The sequence below is a fragment of the Carcharhinus amblyrhynchos genome, chromosome 9 (genome assembly GCF_965287045.1).
Source record: "Carcharhinus amblyrhynchos chromosome 9, sCarAmb.v2.hapA, whole genome shotgun sequence".
NCBI classification, from domain to species: Eukaryota; Metazoa; Chordata; class Chondrichthyes; order Carcharhiniformes; family Carcharhinidae; genus Carcharhinus; species Carcharhinus amblyrhynchos.
In genome coordinates this window covers 10,431,337-10,457,972 of record NC_137332.1, presented here as the reverse complement: position 1 = coordinate 10,457,972, position 26,636 = coordinate 10,431,337, and the positions used below count along the sequence as shown (strand labels likewise).

The 26,636-nt window shown below is 46.5% G+C and overlaps 1 protein-coding gene across 1 annotated transcript in view; it reads left to right on the top strand.

The window, feature by feature from the left end:
- miga1 (mitoguardin 1) overlaps nt 1–26,636 on the top strand; it is an 85,074-nt gene that overhangs the window by 5,020 nt on the left and 53,418 nt on the right. Inside the window, exons 3-7 of the mRNA XM_080196499.1 lie at nt 1,658–1,847; nt 9,251–9,381; nt 11,307–11,436; nt 13,224–13,360; nt 16,709–16,832. Of these exons, the coding sequence (XP_080052625.1) occupies nt 1,658–1,847; nt 9,251–9,381; nt 11,307–11,436; nt 13,224–13,360; nt 16,709–16,832 (712 nt within the window). The remainder of the gene's footprint in view (nt 1–1,657; nt 1,848–9,250; nt 9,382–11,306; nt 11,437–13,223; nt 13,361–16,708; nt 16,833–26,636) is intronic.

The window sequence follows — 26,636 nt, the reverse complement described above, 5'->3', positions numbered from 1 at the left end:
TATGATTCTTTAGTAAGAATAGGAGGAGGTCATTCAGTCCATCATGCCTGTGCCAGCTCTTTTGAAGGAGCTATAAATTAGCCCTATTCCCCTGGTCATTCACCATAGACAACAGTGCAATTTATTCCCCTTCAAGTATTATTTTTCCAACTCCTTCAGACAAATTTCTATTGAATCAGACAGTGCTTTCTTCATCACAACAACTTGCTGTGGTTAAGAAAAAAATCTCTCATTATCCCTCACACCACTGACCTTAAATCTTTGTCCTCTGGTTATCGAATCTTCAGTCTGTGCAATCAATTTTTCCTTTTGTCCTCCATCAAACACTTTCAAACACTTGTATTTTTATAGCACTTTCACTCTAGGGCAACGTCCCCAGGCGCTTCACGGAGGCATAAGCAGACAAAAGCCAATACTGAGCCAAAGAAAGAGGGCAGATCAAAAGCCTGGGCCTTAAAGCAGACACTCTGTAAGGGGTTAGAGGGAAAATTCCAATGCGTGGGGCCTATGGAGTCTTGTGTCCTTGTCCCCGGACTATAACAAGAAGCTTCCTCGCAAGTTTGTGTTTTATTTTCTACTACAAGTGTCGTTCACCCAGGAGAATGAGAGGTGGATTGAGAGGGAGAGGGAGAGAGAGAGAGAGTATCACCTATCACAGGTACATTGCATGGCACAACAGGGTTACTGCTGCCTCACAGCACTAGGGATCTGGGTTCGATCCCCGGCTTGGGCCACTGTCTGTGTGGAGTCTGCACATTCTCCTTGTTTCTGCGTGGGTTTCCTCAGATGCTCCAATTTCCTCCCACAGTCTGAAAGATGTGCTGGTTAGGTGCATTGGCCATGCTAAATTCTCCCTCAGTGTACCTGAACAGGCGCTGGACTGTGGCAACTAGAGGATTTTCACAGTAAGTTCACAGTAACTTCATTGCAGTAAGCCTACTTGTGACACCAATAAATAATCTTCAGACTTAAACAGTTTCACTCCCAACAGGCAAGTGAGCCCTGCCAGGAGAAGCGCATCAGTAAATGGCCCGTAAAAACGTATTCCTACTCTTCTGGATCAGGCTGTAATTTTATTGTCTGAAAGGCACAGATGAGAAAGTGTTTGGGAGGGAATTCCAGAGAGCGAGGCCTGAATGAGTGAAGACGTGGCCACCAGCAGTGAGCTGAAGGGAGGTGTGGGGATGCACAGGAAGTGTACCAGGAGACAAGTGACCACTCACTTCCCTCCAGTGTTTCAGGGCGACACAGTGGTTAGCACTGCTGCCTCCCAGCTTCAGGAACCTGGGTTCGATTCCCAGCTCGGAGCCACTGTCTGTGTGGAGTTTGCACATTCTCCCCATGTCTGTGTGGGTTTCCTCCGGTTTCCTTCCACAGTCCAAAGATGTGCGGGTTAGGTGCATTGACCATGCTAAATTGATCCTTAGTGTCATGGGATGTGTAAATTAGAGGGATTAGCTGGGTACATAAGTGGGGTTACGGGAATAGGACCTGGGTGGGATCATAGTTGGTGCTGACTCCATGGGCCAAGTGGCCTCCTTCTGCACTGTAGGTGTTTTATGAGCTTCTATGAGAACCCACCATCGAAATCCCCTACAAGATTGCATTAGTAAATAAATTAATGGATAAATTGGCTTTCTCTTGCTGCCTGCCTCAGGTAAAGCTCCCTCCTCTGCTGAGGAAACTCTTGCTGATCTCTGTCGTGGGGGCAGCTTCGCTCGCTATTTTGGCTCACCAATTAAAACGAAAGCGTGGGAAGAAGCAGAAGGAGAAGGAGAAGGAGCAGTTGCCATGGGAACAAGAGCTTTTTGTTCCTGAATTTTCCAGGACAGCAGCATCAGAGAAAGGTAAATGTTTGTTTTTTTTTTAATTTTTAGCGGGCTTCATGTTTTCTGCAAGAATTCCATTACAGCCAATAAATAATTTCTCATCTTGACTTCCTAGAGTGTTCTCTTGCAACACAGCAGTTGCAATGAGGAAGAGGACAGGTTAAGGCCACTTGGCTCCTCAAGCCTATTTTGCTGTTCAGTTGGATCACTGGCTGGTCTGTGCCCCATCTCAGTTTTATCAAAATTCGTTCAAGGGAGGTGGGCCTAGATATTCCTTAATTGCCCTTGGGAACATAGGAAATAGGAGCAAGAGTAAGTTGCCGCTAAGTTAGGTTGCCACACAACCTTCGAAACTCATACATCCAGGGTGGCTGGATCATCTCAGCGTGTAATCACCAATTGAGATTTTCACAGGGACGCCCCATGAGTTGGCTGTGAGGCTTCTGACCTGTCCACTTAAGAACAGTGGGCAGGTTCTTGGGAGATTTTAAGGCAAATCCGAGGCTTTAGAATGGTTCTTGGTTAATAAAGGGGTTGGGGTTCTGGGGAAAAGGCAGGAGAATGGGATGAGAAAAATATCAGCCATGATTGAATGACAGAGCAGACTCGATGGGCCAAGTGGCCTAATCCTGCTCCTTTGTCTTCTGGTCTTTCCAGTTTATAAGGAGCAGCAGAATGTAGCTTCGACATGGAGACTCCCTCTCTCCAACTTTTTAAAAAATTAAACAATGTCTTTTGCAGCCAGATAGTTGGTGTAGAATAGAATCATAGAATCTCTACAGTGCAGAAGAAGGCCATTTGGCCCATTGAGTCTGTACCACAATTCCCACCCAGGTCCTATTCCAATAACCTCACATATTTATCCTGCTAATCCCCTGATTGTAAGGGTCAATTTAGCATGGCCAATCAACCTAACTTGCACACCTTTGGACTGTGGGAGGAAACTGGAGCACCGGGAGGAAACCCATGCAGACACTGGGAGAATGTGCAAACTCCACATATATCTGTATATGAAACAGAGGTGTAGTGGGGAGGAACTCCTCTGCAAGTTGGTTGCTCCTGCGCCCAGGCAGGAAGGGTGTGCCTCTTGGCCTGCCTGGTGTACTGGTCCCTGGCGTACCCCCAGGAGGCCCCCTCCAGAACTGGTCCTGCTACCAGTGGGGAACCTGGAGATGGACTGGACCGCCTCATATGCCTCTTTGAATTGCCTTTAATTAGGCCATTAATGAGGCTGATTACTCATACTCACTGTGACAATCTTAACAGTCTTCATTCCCGCCTCGGCACATGTGGCCCTGAGGAGGGATACATCTGGAGCTGAAAATCCAGCCTTAGGCCTGTGCAAGCTGCCTTTGTTTTTTTAGCCCTTTTAGCCTGATACCATTGTGTGACTTTGCAGTGCTCCCCATCCAAAACCAATATATCTTTCTTAAGGTGAGGTGGCCAAAAGTGATCACAGGATTCCTGTAGGATTTGACCAAGGCTATGTGTAACTTTGATTTGTCACATTTGTTAGTATACAGTAAAAAGTATTGTTTCTTGTGTGCTGTACAGACAAAGCATACCGTTCATAGCGAAGGAAACAAGAGAGTGCAGAACGTAGTGTTACAGCCATAGCTAGAGTGTAGAGAAAGATCAACTTAATGCAAGGAAGGTCCATTCAAAAGTCTGACAGCAGCAGGGAAGACACTGTTCTTCAGTCAGTTGGTATGTGATGTCAGACTTTTGTATCTTTTTCCCAACTGAAGAAGGTGGAAGAGAGAACGTCTGGGGTGTGTGGGGTCCTTAATTATGCTGGCCGCTTTGCTGAGGCAGCGGGAAGTGTAGACAGAGTCAATGGATGGGAGGCTGTATGAAGGATTGGGCTTCATTCATGACCTTCCGTAATTCCTTGCGGTCTTGGGCAGAGCAGGAACCATACCAAGCTATGATACAACCAGAAGGAATGCTTTCTATGATGCATCTATAAAAGTTGGTTAGAGTCATAGCTGACATGCCAAATTTCCTTAGTGTCCTGATTGAATAGAAGCGTTGGTGGGCTTTCTTAACTATAGTGTCGGCATGGGGGCACCAGGACAGGTTGTTGGTGATCTGGACACCTAAAAACTAGCTCTCGACCATTTCTATTTTGTCCCTGCTGATGCAAATTGAAGCATTAATTCGTCACTTATGAATCCCAGCTCCCTTGAGATAAAGGATAGCATTCAAAGTAGCTACCCCACTTTAAACCGACTATCAGACTGCCTGACTGAAATTTCAATTAACTGTGAGAAAGGAGAGGTCTGTGTGAGGGCACTCACACACAATCACAGAGTTCCTCTCCTAGAAATTCAATTATTATTGCTTAAAGAGTACATGCTGCATTGGCGGCATTGCCCGAAACCCTCAATTCATTTCAGATAGAAAGACAAAACAAAATTGCATTGATGTAGTGTCTTTCCCAACCTGAGGATAAGCCAATGATTTACAACAGATGGACTGTTTCTGATGTGGAGTTACTGTTGCAATATTGAAAATCTGGCAGTCAGTTTGAGCACTGCAAGACTCCCACAAAAAATAATGAGATGACTTAATGCCTGTTGAGGAATAAATCATAGAATCCCTACAGGGCAGAAGGAAGCTGTTTGGCGCATTGAGCCTGCACCAACATCAATCCCACCCAGCTCTATCCCCGTATTTACCTTGCACATTCCCCTGATGCTAAGGGGCAATTCAGCATAGCCAATCAACCTAACCCACACACCTTGGGACTGTGGGAGGAAACTGGAGCTCCCCTGAGGAAACCCATGCAGACACGGGGAGAATGTGCAAACTCTACATAGACAGTCACCCGAGGCCGGAATTGAACCCTGGGTCTCTAGTGCACGTGAGGCAACAGTGCTAACCACTGGATTTTGAAAGGAGAGACTGGGCCTTAGTACAGTGTCACGTCAGAGAGACGGTTACCTCCAACAATGCCCCTGTACTCAGTTTGAACCTTTCATCCAGATGGAATTCAGGGTTGTTGAAAATGTCAACCACAGCACCAGATGACTTTAAGGAACAACCAGATATGTGTCTGGAAAGAATAAAGATTGAAGTAGGTGGTGAACAGATAATAGTTGGGGGTTGACCTGTGAAAATGAAATAGCCCTGTTTGAGACCAATGGCCTCTCTCTGTTTTTAAACATTCTTATATTGGTATGTCTAACTATCCCTGAGGACGACCATTGGTTTCACTGCCATGTGGTAGTTGAAACCTCGATCCCTAAATGGAATTGCAGGTCAAAGGATGTTAAGCGTCCTGGAGAAAACTGCCAACTAATGAACAACTGATCATAGATTCATCCACTAATTTCTATTAAAAGGTTCAGCTCTGTCGATGGCTCTGAGTTCACAGGTTGACAGTTAAGGGATTTGAGAATATTCTCTGCGCTGACTTCTCTGTGTCGTGTTGGTGCAGGGCTTTATTGTTTGCTGCAAGGAATCCTAGGATAAGGCATTAAACTGGGATCCTCGCTGACTACTTTGATGGCTCATTTGGAATTTAAAGATTTCATGTCACCATTCAAAGATGAGCAAGCAGTCCTGGTATCAGGAATGATGTTTCTCCCTCAGCCAACACAATCAAGGACTGGCTCGATGGGACATGGGCGTCGCTGGCTGGGCCAGCATTTATTGCCCATCCCTAGTTACTTGAGGGCAGTTGAGAGTCAACCACATTGCTGTGGCTCTGGAGTCACATGTAGGCCAGACTGGGTAAAGGGGGCAGATTTCCTTCCCTAAACGGCATGAGTGGACTAGATGGATTTTTCCATCAGTGGATAATGTTTGATGGACATCAGTAGATTTTTAGTTCTGGATATTTTTCACAGTAACTTCATTGCAGTGTTAACGTAAGCTTTACTTGTGACTAATAAATAAACTTTACTTTCATTGTATTCAAATTTTACCATCTGACCAGATTTGAATCTGAACATTAGCTGGGTTTCTGGATTAATAAGAACATAAGAACTAGGTGCAGGAGTAGGCCATCTGGCCTTGGCTCTGTGAGGCAGCAGTGCTAACCACTGTGTCACCGTGCCACCCCAGTGGATGTGTGGATTAGCAGGATAAATGCGTGAGGTTACGGGCATAGGGCTGGGTTGGGCCTGGGTAAAGATGCTCTGTCAGAGAGTCAGTGCAAACTCGATGGGCCGAATGGCCTCCTTCTGCACTATAGGGATTCAATGATTCTACTCTACTCTATGATTCTCTGCTCTCTCTCTCTCTCTCTCTTCTCACACTGCCCTTATCAGCATTTTCAAAATGGGTTTCCATTGCTGGAGAAACAAGTTAATTCTATTTGACAGCCGGGAAGCAGTAATGGATTTTGATATGTAATTATGTCTCTCTTGACTGAAGAACCTCTTGTGAGCTGTCCACACCAATGGCTAGCTAGCTAGTGGAAACACTTAAACATTGAAACAGCACTTCCCCATCCTGGATAGTAATTGGAATCAATAGTGGAAGGAAAGATTCTTTTCCCCATGTATCCATCCAGCGAAGGGATACTACTGCTGTGGATGGATCAGAACATATTGCGCCATGGTTTTTTTTCTGTTTGTGTGATACATTTTGAAAGTGCTAATAACACTTCAAAAATACATTTTAAATAGCAGCGGTCTTGGGGTACTTGCTGAAGGAATGCTGTGCTGTTTGATGGGGAAAATGATCTAAAAAGGAGGAACTTGCATTTATATAGCTCCTTTTATAGTTTTATATTGTTCTGAAGCGAATAAAGTATTTTTGAAACATTGTCAATTTTAAAATAAGGGTACAGTAAGAAGTCTCACAATGCCAGGTTAAAGTCCAACAGACTTATTTGGAATTGCAGGCTTTCGGAGTGTTGTTCCTTCATCAGGTGAGCTGTGCCCCGAAAGCTTGTGATTCCAAATAAACTTGTTGGTCTTTAACCTGGTGTTGTGAGACTTCTTACTGCGCTCACCCCAGTCCAACACCGGCATCTCCACATCATGAAATAAGGGCATGCTGTGGTGTAGTGGTATTTTCATTGGGACTAACAATCTAGAGACTCAGAACAAGATCCTGTGACCCAGGTTCAAATCCCACCATGGCAAATGGTGAAATTTGAATTCAATAAAAATCTGGAATTAAGGGTTTAATAGTGACCACAGTACAATTGTAGATTGTTGTAAAAACCCAACTGATTCGCTCCTGTCACCCTCACCTGCTTTGGTCTACATGTGACTCCAGATCCACAGCAATGTGATTGACTCTGAAATGGGGGACACTTATGGAGGCAATAAATGAGCCATTTGGCCCATCAAGTCTGCACCAACCACAATCCCATCCAGGCGCTATCCCCATAACCCCATGCATTTACCCTAGTTTGTTCCCTGACACTAAGGGGCAATTTAGCATGGCCAATCCACCTAACCTGCACATCTCTGGACTGTGGGAAGAAACCGGAGCACCCGGAGGTGCTCACAGACATGGGGAGAATGTGCAAACACCACATAGGCAGTGAACCAAGCCGGGAATCGATCCCATAAATGAATAAAAGAAACATAGGAAATGCAGCAGTCAATTTTTGCACAGCAAGCTCTCACAAATAACTGTGTGTGTTGGATAGGTCACCTGTTTTAGTGATATTAGTTGAGTGATAGATATGAGTCAGGAAGAACTTATAGGATCCATACCATGCTGAAGGAGGCCATTCAGCCCATTGAGCCTGCACCAACAACAATCCCACCTAGGCCTTTTCCCTGTAACCCCTGTATTTACCTGTGTTCCCCTGACTGAGGGCGGCATGGCAGCACAGTGGTTAGCATTGCCAGGGATTGGTTCCCAGCTTGCGTGGCTGTCTTTATGTGCTTTGCACATTCTCCCCGTGTCTGTGTGGGTTTCCTCCAGGTACTCTGGTCTCCTCCCACAGTCCAAAGATGTGTGGGTTCAGTGGATTGGCCATGCTAAATTGACCCTAATGTCAGGGGTCCAGCTAGGGTAAATGCACGGGGTTATGGGAATAGGGCCTGGGTGGGATTGTGGTCGGTGCAGACTCAATGGGCCGAATGGCCTTCTTCCGCACTGTATGATTCTATGACACTAAAGGGATAATTTAGCATGGCCAATCCACCAAACCTGCACATTGTTGAACTTCCTTGCTCCTCTTTGAAATAATGCTGTGGGATCTTTTATGTTCACCTGCAGCCCTCCCTTAACGTCTCATCCAATAGCTGGCACTTCTGATAGTGCAGCACTCCATCAATGCTGCTTTGGAGTGTCAGTGCAGTTTTTGCAGATGCTGAGTGTGATTCGAACCCATGGCTATTTTAGAGGCCTTTTAACATTTGAGCCCTTAATTTGTTAAGCCTTTAATTGAAGACTGTTGTGTATCCCTTCGGCTGCACCGCCAAGTTTTCAGACCACATTTTCTGGCACTCTGGGAGTGGGGTGGGACCTGATAAAGCCGGCAGAGATTGGGGATAATATCCTCAAAGGTAGAACTGGTGTTAAACTTCCCCAGCGCCCCCCTATCATCAAGTTATCAGGCGCACTCACTCACACCACACAATTGTTAGGAGCTCTCTCCCCACCCATCACGGCAACATCATCATCAAATTCAAATATCTGCAGTGTGAGATTTGAACCCAGGTCCCCAGATCTTGCCTGTGTTCTCTGGATTACTAATCCAGTGACAATACCACTACACCACTGCCTCCCCTAGGCTGAGGGACGGGTGCACAGTTGGAGCTATGACTCTTCAGATACAGTGTCAAACTGAGGTCCAATCTGACCTCTCAGGTGAGGGGGACAGATTCTGTGGGCATTATTGGGAGGTCTCCTGGGTACCCTGGTCAATATTCCCCAGCCAACGTGATGATAAATTTTTTTTTGGGTGCTCTAATTTGTGCTGCTGCACTTCCTGCATTACTCTTCAATAGTAATGCAATCTAAGGGTGGCACAGTGGCGCAGTGGTTAGTGCTGCTGCCTCACAGTGCCAGGGACCTGGGTTCAATTCCTGCCTCGGGTCACTGCCTGTGTGGAGTTTGCACATTCTCCCCGTGTCTGCGTGGGTTTTGTCAGGGTACTCCAGCTTCCTCCCTCAGTCCAAAAGATGTGCGGGTTAGGTTGATTGGCCATGCTAAATTGACCCTTACTGTTAGGGGGATTAGCGGGGTAAATATATGGGGTTACAGGGATAGGATTTGGGTGGGATTGTTGTTGGTGCTGGCTCGATGGGCCAAATGGCCTCCTTCTGCACTATAGATTCTATGATAGCCTTTCATTCAGAGTGCTCTGAGACACCTTGAGGTTGTGAACGGTGCTATGTAAATACAAGCTCTCTCTCTGCCTTTCAAACTGTGAAAGGTGACAAGAAGTGATGTGTTTGCGCCCATGTCACCCAGCTCCCCACCTTTGTGATTTTCACTCACAGGTTCGAGTTGTGCCAGCAGTCGACAAAACCTGAGCCTCTCCCTGCAGTCGAAGGGATCGCACTCGCTAAACACGTATGCGTCTGCGGGGCTGCTCAGCAAGTACTCCGGCTCGGCGCAGAGTCTGGTCTCGGTAAGCAGTTGGAGAGCAGTAAGTCAAATCTCCAGAGGTTACCCCTCACTCAGACAGGAGGGAGACAGTGCGGCGGGGGCCAGAGGGGCAGGGCAAGCATTTCCTACCCGCCTGGACAGGATAGCGGCACATGCGCTGACTGGGAGTTGCCAACTGACCCTAACTGCTGCAATTTTGTATCAATTGGGTTAATCCAGTCAGGGAAGGTGATGGGAAAGAGTCTGTACAATCTGATAACACGCAACCATGTTCAGCAAAATTCAACAACCAGCACTTATACCACTGTGTCCAACCTGATGACACATAGGAATTAGGGGGAAATGGTGGCGTAGTGGTTAAACCACTCACCAGGGCGGCATGGTCAGCACTGCTGCCTCACAGCGCCAGGGACCCGGGTTCGATTCCCGGCTTGGGTCACTGTCTGTGTGGAGTCTGCACATTCTCCCCGTGTCTGTGTGGGTTTCCTCCCATAGTCTTATGTTGTGTGGGTTAGACTGATTGGCCATGTTAAATCGCCCATTATTGTCAGGTGGACTAGTTAGGGTAAATACATGTGGTTAAGGGGTTAGGGCCTGCGTGGGATTATGGTTGGTGCAGACTCAATGGGCCAAATAGCCTCCTTCTACACTGTGGGGATTCTATGCCCATGTCTATTAATCCAGAGAACCACGCTAGGGGACATGGGTTCAAATCCCAGCACAGAACTTAAATTAAATTGGTAAATCTGGAACTGAAAGCTACTCTCAGTCACAGCAACCATGATTACTGTCATCAATGGGCGTAAAAACCCATCTGGTTTACTAATGTCTCTTAGGGAAGGAAATCTGCTGTCTTTACCCGGTCTGGCCTACATGTGATTCCAGAGCCACAGCAATGTGGTTGACTCTTAATTGCCCCCTGAAATAGCTGAGCAAGCCCCCTTGTTAAAGGGCAGTTAAGGATGGGCAATAATTGCTGGCCTTGCCAACGATAGTCGCACTCCATACAGTCACACGAAGAGAGCCGTATAGTGCGTGCAGACTTCCCAGTTCACAGCTCCGTTGTTCCCAATAAATCATAAAGGGCCACAGCCAAAGTTGGCTGACAAAGTTAGGTGCTAAAGTATGCCCGGTTGTGCCCAGCGAATACCAGTTATTCCCAGCTGGGCCCAGTTTCGATACAATTCCAGTCTTCAACTCGCTTTTCCTTCCATTTGGAGCTCCTGTACAGCCATGACCTCGGGTCTAACTGATCTGTTCCTCAAATACAGCTTAAGTTCAGATCAAACACAGATTTGTTAACATCTTACAAATACATCAGTACAATAATGAAGATAACATTAGCTGTGGCAAATGAGGCAGCTTCGCAGAGGATTGTAAGTGATGTAGTAGTGATTTAGTTAAGCCCCCCACTCCGCAAAATGTTTCCAACCTCTGATTTGACCACTGCTTTATTCCTGGTGACTCGACATCCTTCAAGAATAGAGGCAGGTACAATTTTGTCTTTTAAAAGGCATTTAGACAGTTACGTGGGTAAGATGGTTGTAGAGGGATGTGGGCCAAACACGAGCAATTAGGACTAACTTAATGGTTTTAAAAAAGGGTGGCATGGACAAGTTGGGCCAAAGGGCCTGTTTCCATGCTGTAAATCTCTATGACTATGACTCTGAGACAAGTGGCTATTCTGTATTTTTTTGATGGTTGCACGAACTGTGGCTTTCCCCCGGGTGCTCCGGTTTCCTCTCACACTCCACTTAGGTGGATTGGTCGTGCTAAACTGCTCCTCAGTGTCAAGGGGATTAGTGGGATAAACATGTTAGGTTACGGGATGAGGGCCTGGGTGGGATTGTGGTTGGTACAGATTCGATGGGTCAGATACGCTGTAGGGATTCTGCGATATTAACTGGAAAATGATTCAAGCAGTTGTTCGCTTGTTTGTGTACCCAGGTTCGGAGTGTGAATTCCTCACACAGCTGCGTGTGTGCTGCGTCTAACTTGTGGGACAAAGTCGCTGAAGAAAATGAAATCAACCTGGTTAACGTGCCGGTGACTACTCCTGAAAACCTGTATCTGATGGGTAGGTTTTTATTTGATTTGATTTGTTATTGTCACATGTATTAACACACAGTGAAAAGTATTATATCTTGCGCGCTATACAGACAAAGCATACCGTTCATAGAGAAGGAAAGGAGAGGGTGCAGAATGTAGTGTTACAGTCATAGCTAGGGTGTAGAGAAAGATCAACTTTATGTGAGGTAGGTCCATTCAAAAGCCTGATGGCAGCAGGGAAGAAGCCGTTCTTGAGTCGGTTGGTACGTGACCTCAGACTTTTGTATCTTTTTCCCGAAGGAAGAGGGTAGAAGAGAGAATGTCCCGGGTGCGTGAGGTCCTTGATTATGCTGGCTGCTTTTCTGAAGCAAGGGGAAATGTAGACAGAGTCAATGGATGGAAGGCTTGATTGCATGATGGATTGGGCTACGTTCACAAGCCTTTGTAGTTTTTTGCGATTTTGGTTAGAGCAGGAGCCATATAAGCCGTGATACATCCAGAAAGGATACTTCCTAAGGTGCATCTGTAAAAATTGGTGAGAGTTGTAATGAACATGCTGAATTTCCTGAGCCTCCTGAGAAAGTAGAGGCGTTGGTGGGCTTTCTTAACTATAATATCGGCATGAAGAGAAGAGAACAGATTGCTTGTGATCTGGACACCTAGAAACCTGAAGTTCTTTCCCTGTCCACTTCATCACCGGTGATGGTAGAACAAGATGGAGAATCTTGTGAAAGGGAAAGCGAAGTGACCTAAAGAAAGAACACAAGAACTAGGAGCAGGAGTATCTCACACAGCCCATCGATTCTGTTCCATCATTCAGTACGAACATGGCTTGCCTTGGGCTTCAATTAGACTTTCTTGCCCGCTTACCATATCCCTCAATGCCCTGTGACACCAAACACCTGCCTATCCAGCCTTAAAATGTATTCAACATCCACAATCCCCTGGGGTAGCGATTTCCAAAGATCATAGAACCCTACAGCACAGAAAGAGGCCATTTGGCCCATCGAGTCTGCACCGGCCACACTCCCACCCAGGTCCTACCCCCATATCGCTACATATTTACCCACTAATCCCTCTAACCTATGCATATCAGGACAGTAAGGGCAATTTTAGTATGGCCAACAAACCTAACCCGCACATATTTGGACTGTGGGAGGAAACCGGAGCACCCGGAGGAAACCCATGCAGACACGAGGGGAATGTGCAAACTCCACATGTACAGTGACCCGAGCCTGGAATCAAACCCGGCCCTTGGTGTTGTGAGGCAGCAGTGTTAATCACTGTGCTGCTCACTAAAGTTTATTTATTAGTGTCACAAGTAGGCTTACATTAATACTGCAATGAAGCTATCATGAAAATCCCCCAGGTCGCCACACTCCGGCACCTGTTTGGATACACAGAGAGAATTGAGCTCAGCCAATGCAGCTAACAGGCACGTTTTTTGGACTGTGGGAGGAAACCGGAGCACCTGGAAGAAACCCACGCAGACACAGGGAGAACATGCAGACTCCGTACAGTGACCCAAGCTGGGAGTCGAATACTGGCACTCTGAGGCAGCAGTGCTAACCACTGTGTCACTCAAAAAGGTTAGCAAGGGGACTGAGGAGAATTCCCAGCTCTCCTTCGAATGGTGCTGCAGGATCACTCCCCTGGAGAGGAACCGTGAGCCCAGCTTGATAATTAATCTGTGAAGTGTGCTTATATAGATGAATGTTTTCTCTCTCTGGTATCTGCTGTTCTTTTTAAAATCTCTCCGTGGTTTGTGCCAGTAACAGAGATGCTGCCATTCCTCTGACTCTCGCCCCTGTGTAGGTATGGAGCTGTTTGAAGAAGCGCTCCAGCGATGGGAGCAGGCTCTGTCCTTTCGCAGCAGGCAGGCAGAGGATGAGTTAAACTGCACCGCTGTTAAACTGGGGGCAGGAGACGCCATTGCAGAAGAAACCGTAGAGGTAAGGACTCGCCACTGAGGAGGGGAAGTGAAACATTAAAGATATACATTAATGATTTGGAGGAAGGAACTGAAGGCACTATTGCTAAGATTGCAGATGCTACAAAGATATGTAGCGGGACGGGGAGTATTGAGGAAGCGAGGGGGTGCAGAAGGACTTGGACAGGTTACAAGAGTGGGCAAAGAAGTGACAGGTGGAATGCAATGTGAAAAAGTGTGAGGTTATGCATTTTGGAAGGAGGAATGGAGGCATAGACTATTTTCTAAAAGGGGAAATGCTTAGGAAATCAGAAACACAGAGAGACTTGGGAGTCATTGTTCAAGATTCTCTTAAGGTTAACGTGCAGGTTCAATCGGCAGTTAGGAAGGCAAATGCAATGTTAGCATTCATTTCGAGCGGGCTAGAATACAAGAGCAAGGATGTACTTCTGCAGCTGATGGTGGAATTTGAATTTAGTTTAAAGAATCTGGAATTCAGAATCTATCGATGACCATGAAGCCATTGTCGATTGTTGGAAAAAACCATCCAGTTCAATAATGTCCATTAGGGAAGGAAATCAGCCATCCTTGCCTGGTCTGGCCTACATGTGACTCCGGACCCATAGCAATGTGGTTGACACTCACAATGTGGTTGAAATGGCCTAGCATGGCAACCAATTGTACACAGCAAGCTCCCACAAACAGCAATGTGATAATGGGTAATAGGTATAAAAGGGGAATAAGGGCTTCCTTTATGGTCACCTGAGCGGTTTAACTTCTCATTGGAAAGTCAACACATCCAACAGTGCAGCACTCTCTCAGCACTGCACAGGAGTGTCAGCCACCATGAAGTACTTGACCCAGAGATTGGTGCTGCTGCCTCACGGCACCAGGGACGTGGGTTCAATTCCAGCCTCAGGTCACTGTCTGTCTGTGTGGAGTTTGCACGCTCTCCCTGTGTCTGTGTGGGTTACCCCCGGGTGCTCCGGTTTCCTCCCACAGTCCAAAGATGTGCTGGTTAGGTTAATTGGCTTTGCTAAATTGCCCCTTAGTGTCAGAGGGATTAGCAGGGTAAATACATGGAGTTACGGGGCTGGACCCTGATGGGATTGTTGTCAGTGCAGGCTCGATGGGCTGAATGGCCTCCTTCTGCATTGTAGGGACTCTATGACTCAGTGGAGTGGGATTTGAATCTATGATCTAAACCTGCAACCTTCTAACAAGGTCAAGAAGTGTTACCGACTGTGTCATAGCACACACCTTTTGAAAATGGAAGCTAATGACAAATATTTAAGACTCCATCTGGGGTACAAACTTAGTGGAATTCTACAGGAGTGTGTTTTAAACATCTTGGCAATATTGACAATAAACTAAACTGAACCAGCCATGTAAATATTATGGCTTCAACAGCATGTCAGAGGCTGGGAACTCTGCAGCGAGTAACTCAACCTCCTGACTCCCCCAAAGCCTGTCCACCATCGACAAGGCACTTGTCAGGGATGAGATGGAACACTGGCCATTTGCCTGTATATGTGCAACTCCAATAACACTCAAGAAGCTCAACACCATCCAAGATAAAGCAGCCCCACTTGCTTGGCCCTCTATCCATCACCTTCAACATCCACTCCTTCCACAAACGATGCAATTTGGCAGCTGTGTGTACCATCCACAAGAGGCAGCAACTTACCAAGGCTCCTTAGGCAGCACTTTCCAAACCTGTGACCTCTACTATGCAGAAAGACAAGGGCAGCAGGCACTTGGGAACACCACCACCTACAAGTTCCCCTCCACAACACTCACCATCCTGACCTGGAAGTATATCGACCTCCTTTCACTGTCGCTGGGTCAAAATCCTGGAACTTCCTAGTAGAACTGCAGTATACCCTCATCGCCTGGACTGCAGTGGTTCAAGAAGGCACACCACAACCTTCTGAAGGGCAATTAAGAGTGGGTAATAAACATTGGCTGAGCCAGCAGCTCCCACATTCTGTAAACAAATAAATAAAAAAATGACTTGTGTTTGCACTTTTCATAAATAATTGAACATGGAATGGCTACTATTATAATATTGAAGGTTTGTGGAGAATTAATGCATTTTAATGTGGATAAGTGAAGGACAATGCATGTTTGGGACAGGAAGAGTGAAGCATATCCACAATGTAAGGGGCCCATTAGCAAGAGTGGGAGAGAGCACTTAGATACAATTACTGGCTGCTGGTTGAATCAGTGATCAAACCGGCTAATCTGGCATATTTTAAATATCAAAGTAAGCTACATGACCTCGGAATTCAAGTTGCTTCACGTACAGTATCCTAACCTCACAAAGAGAGCGGAACATGGAGCATTTCGTAAAAGGGAAAAGAAACCAAAACTTTTCATTTATAAAGCACTTTCCTTGGGTCAGGGGTTTTGTTAGACAATCGAAGTTAATTAGTTAAATTAGTTTTAAAGTGTTGCAACTGTGGTGGTGTAGGAAGCACAGCAGCCAATTTTCACATTGAAGCTCTAACAAACAGTGCAGATAAATGACAAGTTGATTTATTTTTAGTGATGTTAGTGTTAAAGCCTAAGTGGATTTGTAAAGGGCATGTCATGTATAACACTGGCATTTTTTGAAGTGATAATTAAAATATGGGAGCAACTATGGATATGTTTTTTATGGACTGGAGTGATGTCAGGAAGCATTTCTTCACACAAAGGGCAGTGGAAGTCAGAAACTCTTTTTATGGTCTACTCTTTTCCGGACTGAGGGATAGACATTGAACAGGATGCTGGGGAAATCCAATGCTTTTCATAGAATCATAGATTCCCTACAGTGCGGAAAGAGGCCATCAAGGCTGCACCGACAGTAATCCCATCCAGGCCCGACCCCCACAACCCCGCATATTTACCTAGTCCACCTGACACTAAGGAACAATCTAGCATGGCCAATCCATCTAACCTGCACATCATTGGACTGTGGGAGGAAACCGGAGCACCCAGAGGAAACCCACGCAGACATGGGGAGAATGCGCAAACTCCGCACAGACAGTGACCCGAGCTGGAAATCGAACCCAGGTCCCTGGCGCTGTGAGGCAGCAGTGCTAACCACTGTGCCACAGTGCCGCCCTCTTCTTTGGAATAGTGCTGTTGGATCTTTTACATTCACCTGAGAAGGGTGAGGGGGGTGGGGGGGAGGTCTCAGTTTAACATCCCACCTTCCATCATGTAGGACTCCTGCAGTGGCATTTCAGCCTGGATGCTGAGCTGATGACAGTGGAGTGAGGATTGAACTTGTTGCTGCCTATGACCAAGCCGATTTACGGGGCATATCCTAGAAGGCCAGCATTGTTCCGTGGGTAATGAATCTATCTCTGCTTGCCTCAAATAGGACATCATTAGTGCAGAATTCATACACAAGCTGGAATCTCTGCTTCAGAGGGCTTATCGCCTACAGGAGGAGTTTGAGGCCACTCTGGGTGCATCTGACCCAACTTCGCTCGCAAATGACATTGGTGAGTCTGTATTTGTCTAAGTTATTCGTACTGTTACGATGCAGAGGTTAATCTCCATTACCCCTCACTTTGTAATGTGGTTAAAGTGTTTGGGAAAGTACTAACTGTTCTTCATTCACATTTAGAGATTCAGTCACAGAAAGACCTGACACTCACTCGAAGTGAATAATTAACAAGTTATCTATATAACCAACCAGGAACTTTAGCTGAACAAGTAATATAGCAATTAAAGTAAGGTTTGACTGGAAGGCTGTTCAAATAAATGCAAATGCATTAATTATCAGAAAATAGTAATATTAACTTAGTCTGTCTCAAAAAATATACAGACAGGTTTTGTACATTTGGGGGATAAAAACCTTTGGAATTCTTTTGTCGATGTCATCGGTGGTAAACTCCTTCTGATTTCATGCCTTTCTGAAAGGTAGATGGAGAGCTCACTTGAGAGATATTTTAAGCTGGCAGACAGCAGCCCTTGCCCTCTCTACATGTTGCGAGGTGGCAGCTTTTCTGTTCTACTTCCACTGAACTGAGCTGATTGAACTGAGCTCAACTGAAGGCAGGCAGTTGAGTTCCTATTTTTTATAGTACTGATGACCTATCCATTTTCCTACACCAGGATTGGCCTGAGGCTGTAAACAACAGCAAATTCAAATTTGATAGGGTTCTGATCACTGAGTGTCTTCTTTAAACTGATAGGCTATTAGCTGACTGTCTTCTTTAAACTGATAGGCTATCAAAATGCAAAAGCCTGCAAAGCCTGTTACCAAAGCAACCCTGATGCTTAGTCCTTGTTACAAATTTTGTAATTTATGTACTCCTGTATTTTAAACATTCAAGCACTGACCACAAAACTAGCTTTTAAAGGGACCACCCTTCATAGGCTCATCTTCATAGCAGTATAATCCACTGTTTGACTGCAATTGAAAAAGTACTAAAGCATCATTCTAACACATTCCTGTCCAGTCTACCACTTTCCCTTATTCATTCATGGGATGTGCGTATCACTGATATTTGGAATAATGTATAGCTTTAAGTTTAATTTATATTGTGTATTTGTGTGTTAAGAAAGGTGAAACCTGGGTCAAGTTTATATTAAAGTTTTTCTTTGTGAGATGGATGCCGGTAAGTCTCGGGCCCAGTTTGTGGACAGCATTTTTAATTATGCTTTACAGCTCTTGACATGAAGAAATGAGTTACCAAGATGCTAATAATTTAGTGAACTAAAAACAGGGGTCCAAGCACACAAAGAGAGATAGGGAAACACATAGGGCTGGCAGTTAGTGTGTTATATCAGAGAGTAGTGGCACAGTGGTTAACATTGCTGCCTTACAGTGCCAGGGACCTGGGTTTGATTCCTGGCTTGGGTCACTGTTTGTGCGGAGTCTGCACATTCTCCACACGTCTGTGTGGGTTTTACCCGGGTGCTCTGGTTTCCTCCCACAGTCCAAAAGATATGCTGGTTAAGTGCATTGGCCGTGCTAAATTCTCCCTCAGTGTACCCGAACAGGCACTGGAGTGTGGTGACTAGAATAGGACAGTGACAGACAGTGACAGTAGTAGACAGTGAACCAAGCCGGGAATCGAACCTGGGTCCCTGGTGCTGCAAGGCAACAGTGCTAGTTTGCATTAAGTTTCATTGGAAGAGTGCAGCAGGCAAAGGACAGAGAGATCAAAGTGGGACCTTTCAAATCCTCCCATGTCCTCACTGGTCTCAGCACCCCTCCTATTGTTCAAGATCCCCCCTGCCGCCACCAAGCCTCTGTGCCTCTCTACCTCTCTCTCATGCTTGAAGCTAATCCTTAAAACTGAACTCTTTGATCAACCTTTTGAACAACTTTCCTAATAACTCCTTATGTGATTTGGTGTCAGATTTTGCCCGATTAGGCTCCTGTGAAGCGCCTCAGTAAGTTTTATTACATTAAAGGTGCTATATAATCGATTTGTTCGCTGTACCTGTCCTGGGAATGTTTGATGGGGACAGTATAGAGGGAGCACTACTCTGTATTTAGGAAGGAGTTGGGCCAAAGGGCCTGTTTCCGTGCTGTATATCTCTATGACTCAATATGTTCAGTTTCGGAAACCTGGTTGGCATGTACGATTTGGGCCGAAGGGCCTGTTCCCGTGCTGTATATCTTTGTGACTCTTAAGTTGCTGCTGATTCTACGTGTGAACTTGATAGCAATTGGTGAAAAATGTGTCCAAACTGGGTGACCTTTCTAAAATACAAAGTAAAATGGTGTATGCAATATTGTGCAGTAATACCACCTACATGACATTTAATGGTGTTACCATCACTGAATCCCCCCACTGTCAACATCCTAGGGGGTCACCATTGACCAGAAACTCAACTGGATTTGCCCCATATACACAGTTACTACAAGAGCAGGTCAGAGGCTAGGAATACTGCAGTGAGTAACTCATCTCCTGACTCCCCAAAGCCTATCCATTATCTACAAGGCATATGTCAGGAATGTGATGGAATAACTCCCCACTTGCACCATCCAGAACAAAGCAGCCTGCTTGATTGGCACCACATCTACAAACATCCACTCCCTCCACCACCGACGCTCAGTAGCAGCTGTGTGTACTATCTACAAGATGCACTGCAGCAATTCACCAAAGATCCTTAGACAGCATCTTCCAAACCCACAACCATTTCCATCTAGAAGGACAAGGGCAGCAGATACATGGGAACACCACCACCAGCAAGTTTCCCTCCAAGCCACTCACCATCCTGACTTGGAAATATATCACCATTCCTTCGCAGTCACTGGGTCAAAATCCTGGAATTCCCTACTGGAATTGTGGATCAACCCACAGAACATGGACTGCAGCAATTCAAGAAGGCAGCTCACCACCACCTTCTCAAGGGCAACTAGGGATGGGCAATAAATGCTGGCCAGCCAGCGACGCCCATGTCCCACAAATGAATAAAAAAAATTGTCATTTACAAGTTGCGTTTTTACGATAATTGAACACACCTACTCTCTCCCTTCAGAGCCAGTAACTCCTCCAAGCCAATTCTCCAGCCTTTGGTGGATTGCCTTGTGTTGTTCCTCCTCCTCACCCGAAGGCAGTAGTTCAGACTGGGTGTGGTCCCTGTCCTAGCCACGCTTGTCACCAGCCTTTGCTGCCACGTTGAGGGAATGCTGCACTGTCAGAGATGCTGCCCTGCTGGTGAGACTCATTACCCAAGCCCTGTCTGCCCTTTCAGGTGAACTATCTCACAGTGCTATTGAAAGGATCAGGGATGTCCTTCCCCGGATCCTGGCCAACATTCATCCCTCAACGAACACTGATGGAAATGCCTTAAAGCAAAATACTGCAGGTGCTGGAAATCTGAAATGTTCACAAAGCTCGTTTGATCACTCAGCATTTACAGAGAGAGAAACGGAGTTAATGGAGGGACATCTCCAGCCTCCCAACCATGTGGTTCTTGATGGTGGGAGGTGGCATGTGGCTTACTGGTGGCTGGATCATCTGGTCTCGCCGCTTTCAATGGGATTTCCCACTGATGTCGCCATGCATGGTTGTGAAACCCACAGGAGGGTGCACTGCCAGCGAGACTGGAGAACCCCGCCAGCGTGAACGGCTGGAAAATTCCCCCGAATGTTTTGTCAGTAACATTTTGTCAAACGGATGATGCCATCATTTTTAAAATTTGCTTATTAGTGTCGCAAGTACATTAACATACAGTGTTACATTAACACTGCAATGAAGTTACTGTGAAAATCCCTTACTCGCCATACTTTGGTGCCTGTTTGGGTACACTGAGGGAGAATTTGGCATGGCCAATGCACCTAACCAGCACATCTTTCAGACTGCGGGAGGAAACTGGAGCACCCGGAGGAAACCCACACAGACACAGAGAGAACGTGCAGACTCCGCACAGACAGTGACCCAAGCCAGGAATCGAACCCGGGTTCCTGGCGCTGTAAAGCAGCAGTGCTAACCACGTTTATTAATCAGGAGAAGGAGACCGTTCGGCGTCTTCAGCCAATCATTTGGACCACGGCCGATTTGTATCTTGACTCCACTCACCCGATTAGACATCCCTTCTGTAACAGTCATTTATCCATCACAGTTTGGAAATTTTCTCAGCCCCAACTGCTTCCCATGGGAGAGAATTCCCAATTTTCAAGGAGCGGCATGGTGGCACAGTGGTTAGCACTTCCGCCTTGCAGCACCAGGGACCTGGGTTCGATTCCGGCCTTGGGTCACTGTCAGTGCGGGGTCTGCAAGTTCTCCCCGTGTCTGCGTGGGTTTCCCCCGGGTGCTCCGGTTTCCTCCCACAGTCTAAAGATGTGTGGGTTAGGTTGATTAGTCGTATCAGGGTAAATATTTGGGTTATGGAGTGGAATTATTGCTGGTACGGGCTGGATGGCCTTCTTCTGCACTGTTGGGATTCTATGATTCTAGCGTTGCTGCATTGTCATTATTTCACTTTGCTGTCCCTGCTGTGGTGAAAAGTGCAGTATAAATGCAAGGAGACTTTCTTTTCTTATTGGTGAAAAGCATCGACAGCTCAGCAGAGGGCAGCAGTGATCCCAGCTCATCAGACCGCTCGCATTGTATCTTAGCTCAGAGTGCAGGCAGCGGAGGGGGAGAGGGCTAACGGAGCCATATTTAGGTATTGGCTGCCTGCCTCGCATTCTTCCCTGTCACCTGCTGCTTAAGCTCAGTAGACGGGCTGTAGGCTGCAAACCCCACGTGTCTCACTGCGCGAGACCGTGGAGACTGACTCAGGCTTATTATTTGTGGCCTGTGACGAGGCTCCCAGCTGCCGCCTTGTCAGTTTTCTCCTGTTCTTTTCCAATTTATAATCCAGCATTAATTAGCGTCTGGCTGCCTCGCAGGTCCAGGGACGCGAGTTCGATTCCCGGCCTTGGGTCACTGTCTGCGCGGGGTCTGCAAGTTCTCCCCATGTCTGCGTGGGTTTCCCCCGGGTGCTCCGGTTTCCTACTGCACTCCAAAGATGTGCAGGTTAGGTGGATTGGCCATGCTAAATTGCCCCTCAGTGTCCTGGGATGCGTAGGTTAGAGGGATTAGCGGGGTAACTACTTGGTGTTACGGGGATAGGGCCTGAGTGGGATTGTTGTTGATGAAGACTCAATGGACTGAATGAACTCCTTCTGCACTGTAAGGTTTCTATATTCTATATCTAAATCCGTATCTAATTAACAGAAGGAAATAAAAACTTCCATTTATGCAGCCTCCTTCACACCCTCAGGAAGTCCTAAAGTTCTTTGCAGTCACTGACAAACTTTTTTCAGCTGTTGTAAATCCAAAAGCACCGCTGTCAGTTTGCACACAGTAAGGGTCTAGGAATGATAATGTGATGGTGATCAGTTTTTAAGTTCTTAGGGATAAGTATTGGCCAGGATACTGGGGAGAGTATCCCTGCACCTCTTTGTAATAGTATTGGGTCTTTAACCGCGGGTATTACAATCGTCGCAGCGCACGTCTTTGGACTGCGGGAGGAAACCGGGGCACCAGGAGGAAACCCACGCAGACACGGGGAGAATGTGCAAACTCCACACAGGCAGTGACCCGAGCCGGGAATTGAACCCGGGTCCGTAACGCTGGGAGGCAGCAGTGCTAACCACTGTGCCACCGTGCCGTGTAAGCCAGGTGCAGACGTACAACCGATGCTGGTGCCTTTCTGGTTGGTGGCCCGGACTTAGAGAGATGCGACAATAACTGGACCATCTGTTTTGGGATGTCGGCCGAGGGATATAAATCCAGGGCTTTAAGAAGCTGAAGTTGTCACGGGGAAGGAATGACGGAGGGAGTTCCGCAGGCTGGAGGGACCTGATGAAGGAATGAGTCACAAGTGGAATCAAACTGTCTGACCTTTGCTGTGAAGAGGAGAGGCTGTTGTGAAAGGAGACATAACTCACTGAAAGCAGGTTCCAGAATAATCTATCATCTTGACGTCAGTAGGAGAGATGTATCAGAGAAGGCCAAGATAACTTCCCGAAGGAAGCAGTTTCACTGCAACGATGTCTGGATCTGGGCAGCTGGCGCAGGCTGCATTATCCACCACACTCGCTCCCATAGCACGGAGGATTGTTGGACTTGGACAAGAGCTGATGAACATACTGAGCGATTTGGCTCTCTGCCCATTGTCTTCCAACAGCGGGCGAGTTTCATTTCTTTTAAAGCACAGTTGGCTGATAGGGACTGTTGTGAGTCGTCAAGTGGTGTGAATCAGGGAGACAGAACCCACGATAACCAGAGATGAGGGGTTCAAACCTGAGCAGTGAATGACCAGGTAGCCTGGGCTGTGGTTGTGCGGTCCCTGTTGCCATGGACAACATTTTTCGGCTGTTGTTGCACAATGACTGGGTTGAAGAGCAGAGGGACCTTGGGGTCCGGGTCCATAGGACTCTTAAATCGGCCTCGCAGGTGGAGGATGTGGTCAAGGCGGCGTATGGTGTACTGGCCTTCATTAATCGAGGGATTGAATTTAGGAGTCGGGAGGTAATGCTGCAACTTTATAGGACCCTTGTCAGACCCCACTTGGAGTACTGTGCGCAGTTCTGGTCACCTCACTACAGAAAGGATGTGGAGGCTATTGAGAGGGTGCAGAGGAGATTTACAAGGATGTTGCCTGGATTGGGAGGCATGCCTTATGAAGGTAGGTTGAGGGAGCTAGGTCTCTTCTTCCTGGAGAGATGAAGGTTGAGAGGCGACCTGATAGAGGTTTATAAAATGTTGAGAGGAATAGATAGGGTGGATTCTCGGAGGCTATTTCCCAGGGCTGAAATGGTCGCTACGAGAGGACACAGGTTTAAGGTGCTGGGAAGCAAGTACAGAGGAGATGTTAGGGGTAAGTTTTTCACTCAGAGGGTGGTGAGCGAATGGAATCGGCTGCCATCGGTGGTGGTAGAGGCGAACTCGCTGGGGTCTTTTAAAAAACTTCTGGATGAGTATGTGGGATCTAATGGGATTGGGAGTTACAGATAGTTCTATGGCTTAGTAGGTATAGATGTGATCAGTGCAACTTGTGGGCCGAAGGGCCTGTTGTGCTGTAGTGTTCTATGTTCTATGACAGCACAGAACCTTAGTGAATGGCCTTGTGGATAATAAAGAGCTGAAGACGAAGCTCAGAGATATTCTCCAATGTCGTAGGCCTCACCTTCCATTGCCAAATCTCCGTTTGGAGAATCCCCACCGCGAGCGAGGTCAGAGAATCCCGGCCAAAGACACTCTCTCCCTCTCTTAACCTTTCCTCACCCTGACAGGGCATCGGTCTATTTCTGTAGTTAATAATTCCTACAACTAGTCTGTCGCCAGCAGCTTATCACCTGAGAGGCTCCACACAGACAGTCATCGGAGGCTGGGATTGAACTCAGGTCCTTGACGCTCTGAGGCAGTAGTGCTAACCTCTGTTCCACCCTAGACATAAAGACGAGGAACTTTAATAAAAAAGAATGCATCGGAAATAATATGCTAATTTTGGGGGTGTGTTTGGAGGAATTGCAGCCAGTGTAAAATTTTGTAATAACTCCACGGAGGCCAAAGTCCCATCACCAAGTTACTTTATTTACACTGTACATCTGTACACATGATGCGGATGTGCCGGCGTTGGACTGGGGTAAACACAGTAAAAAGTCTGACAACACCAGGTTTTAGTCCAACCGATTTATTTGATAGTAAACTCACTAGCTTTCGAGGTTTCCTTCTTCGTCAGGTGAATGGAGAGTTCTGGCCTCGGACAGAGCATATAAAGCACAGATGCTCTGTCCGAGGCCAGAACTCTCCATTCACCTGACGAAGAGGGAAACCTCGAAAGCTTGTGCGTTTACTATCAAATAAATCGGTTGGACTAAAACCTGGTGTTGTCAGACTTTTTACCATCTGTACACAGCCAGCTCTCCAGTTGCTCCCTGCTGAATGCAGGCTGAGAGTCTGACGCACCTGCTTTAAATAGGAAGTATGAGACTCCCTGATTTAACCATAAATTAGGACAGTTCATACTCTAGTAGGCTGACCTCATTCACCTGGCTGAAGTCATCACACCTTTCCTCTAAATTGTAAAAGTGACTAGCTTCAGGATAGGAGAAAATGGGGAGGGAAGAGAAATTGAATCAGTGACAAAATTCTCCCTAGTATTTTTATAGCGCTGCACTTTGAAACACTCCAAAGCACTTTGGAATACCAACTGATGCACAGAGAGCTCTCCCAAATACCAAAAAGAGATTTATGAATAGAATGAGTCCTTCCAGCCCCTCAAGCCTGCTCCGATATTTGACACAATCAAAGCTGACCATTTACCTCTGTTCCACTTTCTTATCCAATCTCCATATGGTTTGATTACCTTTTCACCCAGGAATCCATTGATCTGACCCCCAGTCTGGGGTGGAAAGGCCATCTGTCCCATGCTGTATGTAAGTGCTCACTCATGACTCATTTACCCTGCAGTGGTGCCAATTGCAACGTGCCGCAGCTGACAGCAGAGGCACCTCTGCAGCAATCATATTTTGATTTGATTTGATTTATTATTGTCACATGTATTAGCATACAGTGAGAAGTATTGTTCCTTGCATCCTATACAAAGCATACCGTTCATAGGGAAAGAAACAAGAGAGTGAAGAATGTAGTGTTACAGTCATAGCTAGAGTGCAGAGAAAGATCAACCTAATGCGATGTAGGTCCATTCAAAACTCTGACAGCAGCAGGGAAGAAGCTGTTCTTTCGTCAATTGGTACGTGACTTTTGTATCTTTTTCCCATCGGAAGAAGGTGGAAGAGAGAGTGCCCAAGCTGTGTGGGGTCCTTAATTATGCTGGCTGCTTTCCCAAGACAGTGGGAAGTGTAGACAGAGTCAATGGATGGAAGGCTGGTTTGTGTGATGGATTGGGCTACATTCATGACCTTTTCAAGACAGTTTCAAGAACAGATCATTATTTTTCATGCTGGGTTTTCTCACTTTTCCACCCTTAAAGAGTCACAATTCCTTGGACACCGCTGCTATCATCCAAGATGTTGCTTTTCACACATAGACATAGGCAGTCAGCCTATCTCACCTCCGCGTCAGCCAATTTTGGTTCAAAGCCCCAATCTCGGCTAACACTTTATTGAGGGACTGTGAAAGGTGCTAACTTTCAAATGAGTTATTTAGCTAAATACCTATTTGCCCATTAAGTCAGATAGAGTCATAAAGGTTTACAGCATGGAAACAGGCCCTTTGGCCCAACTTGTCCATGCCGCCCTTTTTTTAAACCCCTAAGCTAGTCCCAATTGCCCGCATTTGGCCCATATCCCTCTATACCCACCTTACCCATGTAACTGTCTAAATGCTTTTTAAAAGACAAAATTGGACTATTAGCTCTGGCAGCTTATTCCAGACACTCACCACCCTCTGTGTGAAAAAATTGCCAGACACGGGGAGAAAGTGCAGACTCCGCACAGACAGTGGCCCCCACCCCCACCCCCGCCCAAGTCCAGAACTGTGGTGATCATACCTCACCAGGTTTGTGTCGGGGTGATCAAGTGGAGGTGTCTGCTGAGTTGAAACCAGGAAATATAAATTAATTTTAAATCATGGCCAGAAATCAAAACAATGCGAGGGAAAGAAAGATGGAATTAAGAGAAGGGTACTGGGGGGGTGGGGGGGGGGGGGGAGGAAGAGAGAGCGAGAGAGACAGAAAGAAATCTCCAACAATAATTAAACTTTAACAGACCGCGCCTCCATAATTGTAAAATTAAATTTCAGCCCCAGAAGTCATTATGTGCGTTCCAATATCTCACCTGTCTGCAAGGTTCTGTCGCAGCTTAGCTTATCGAGGAAGAGGCTTAG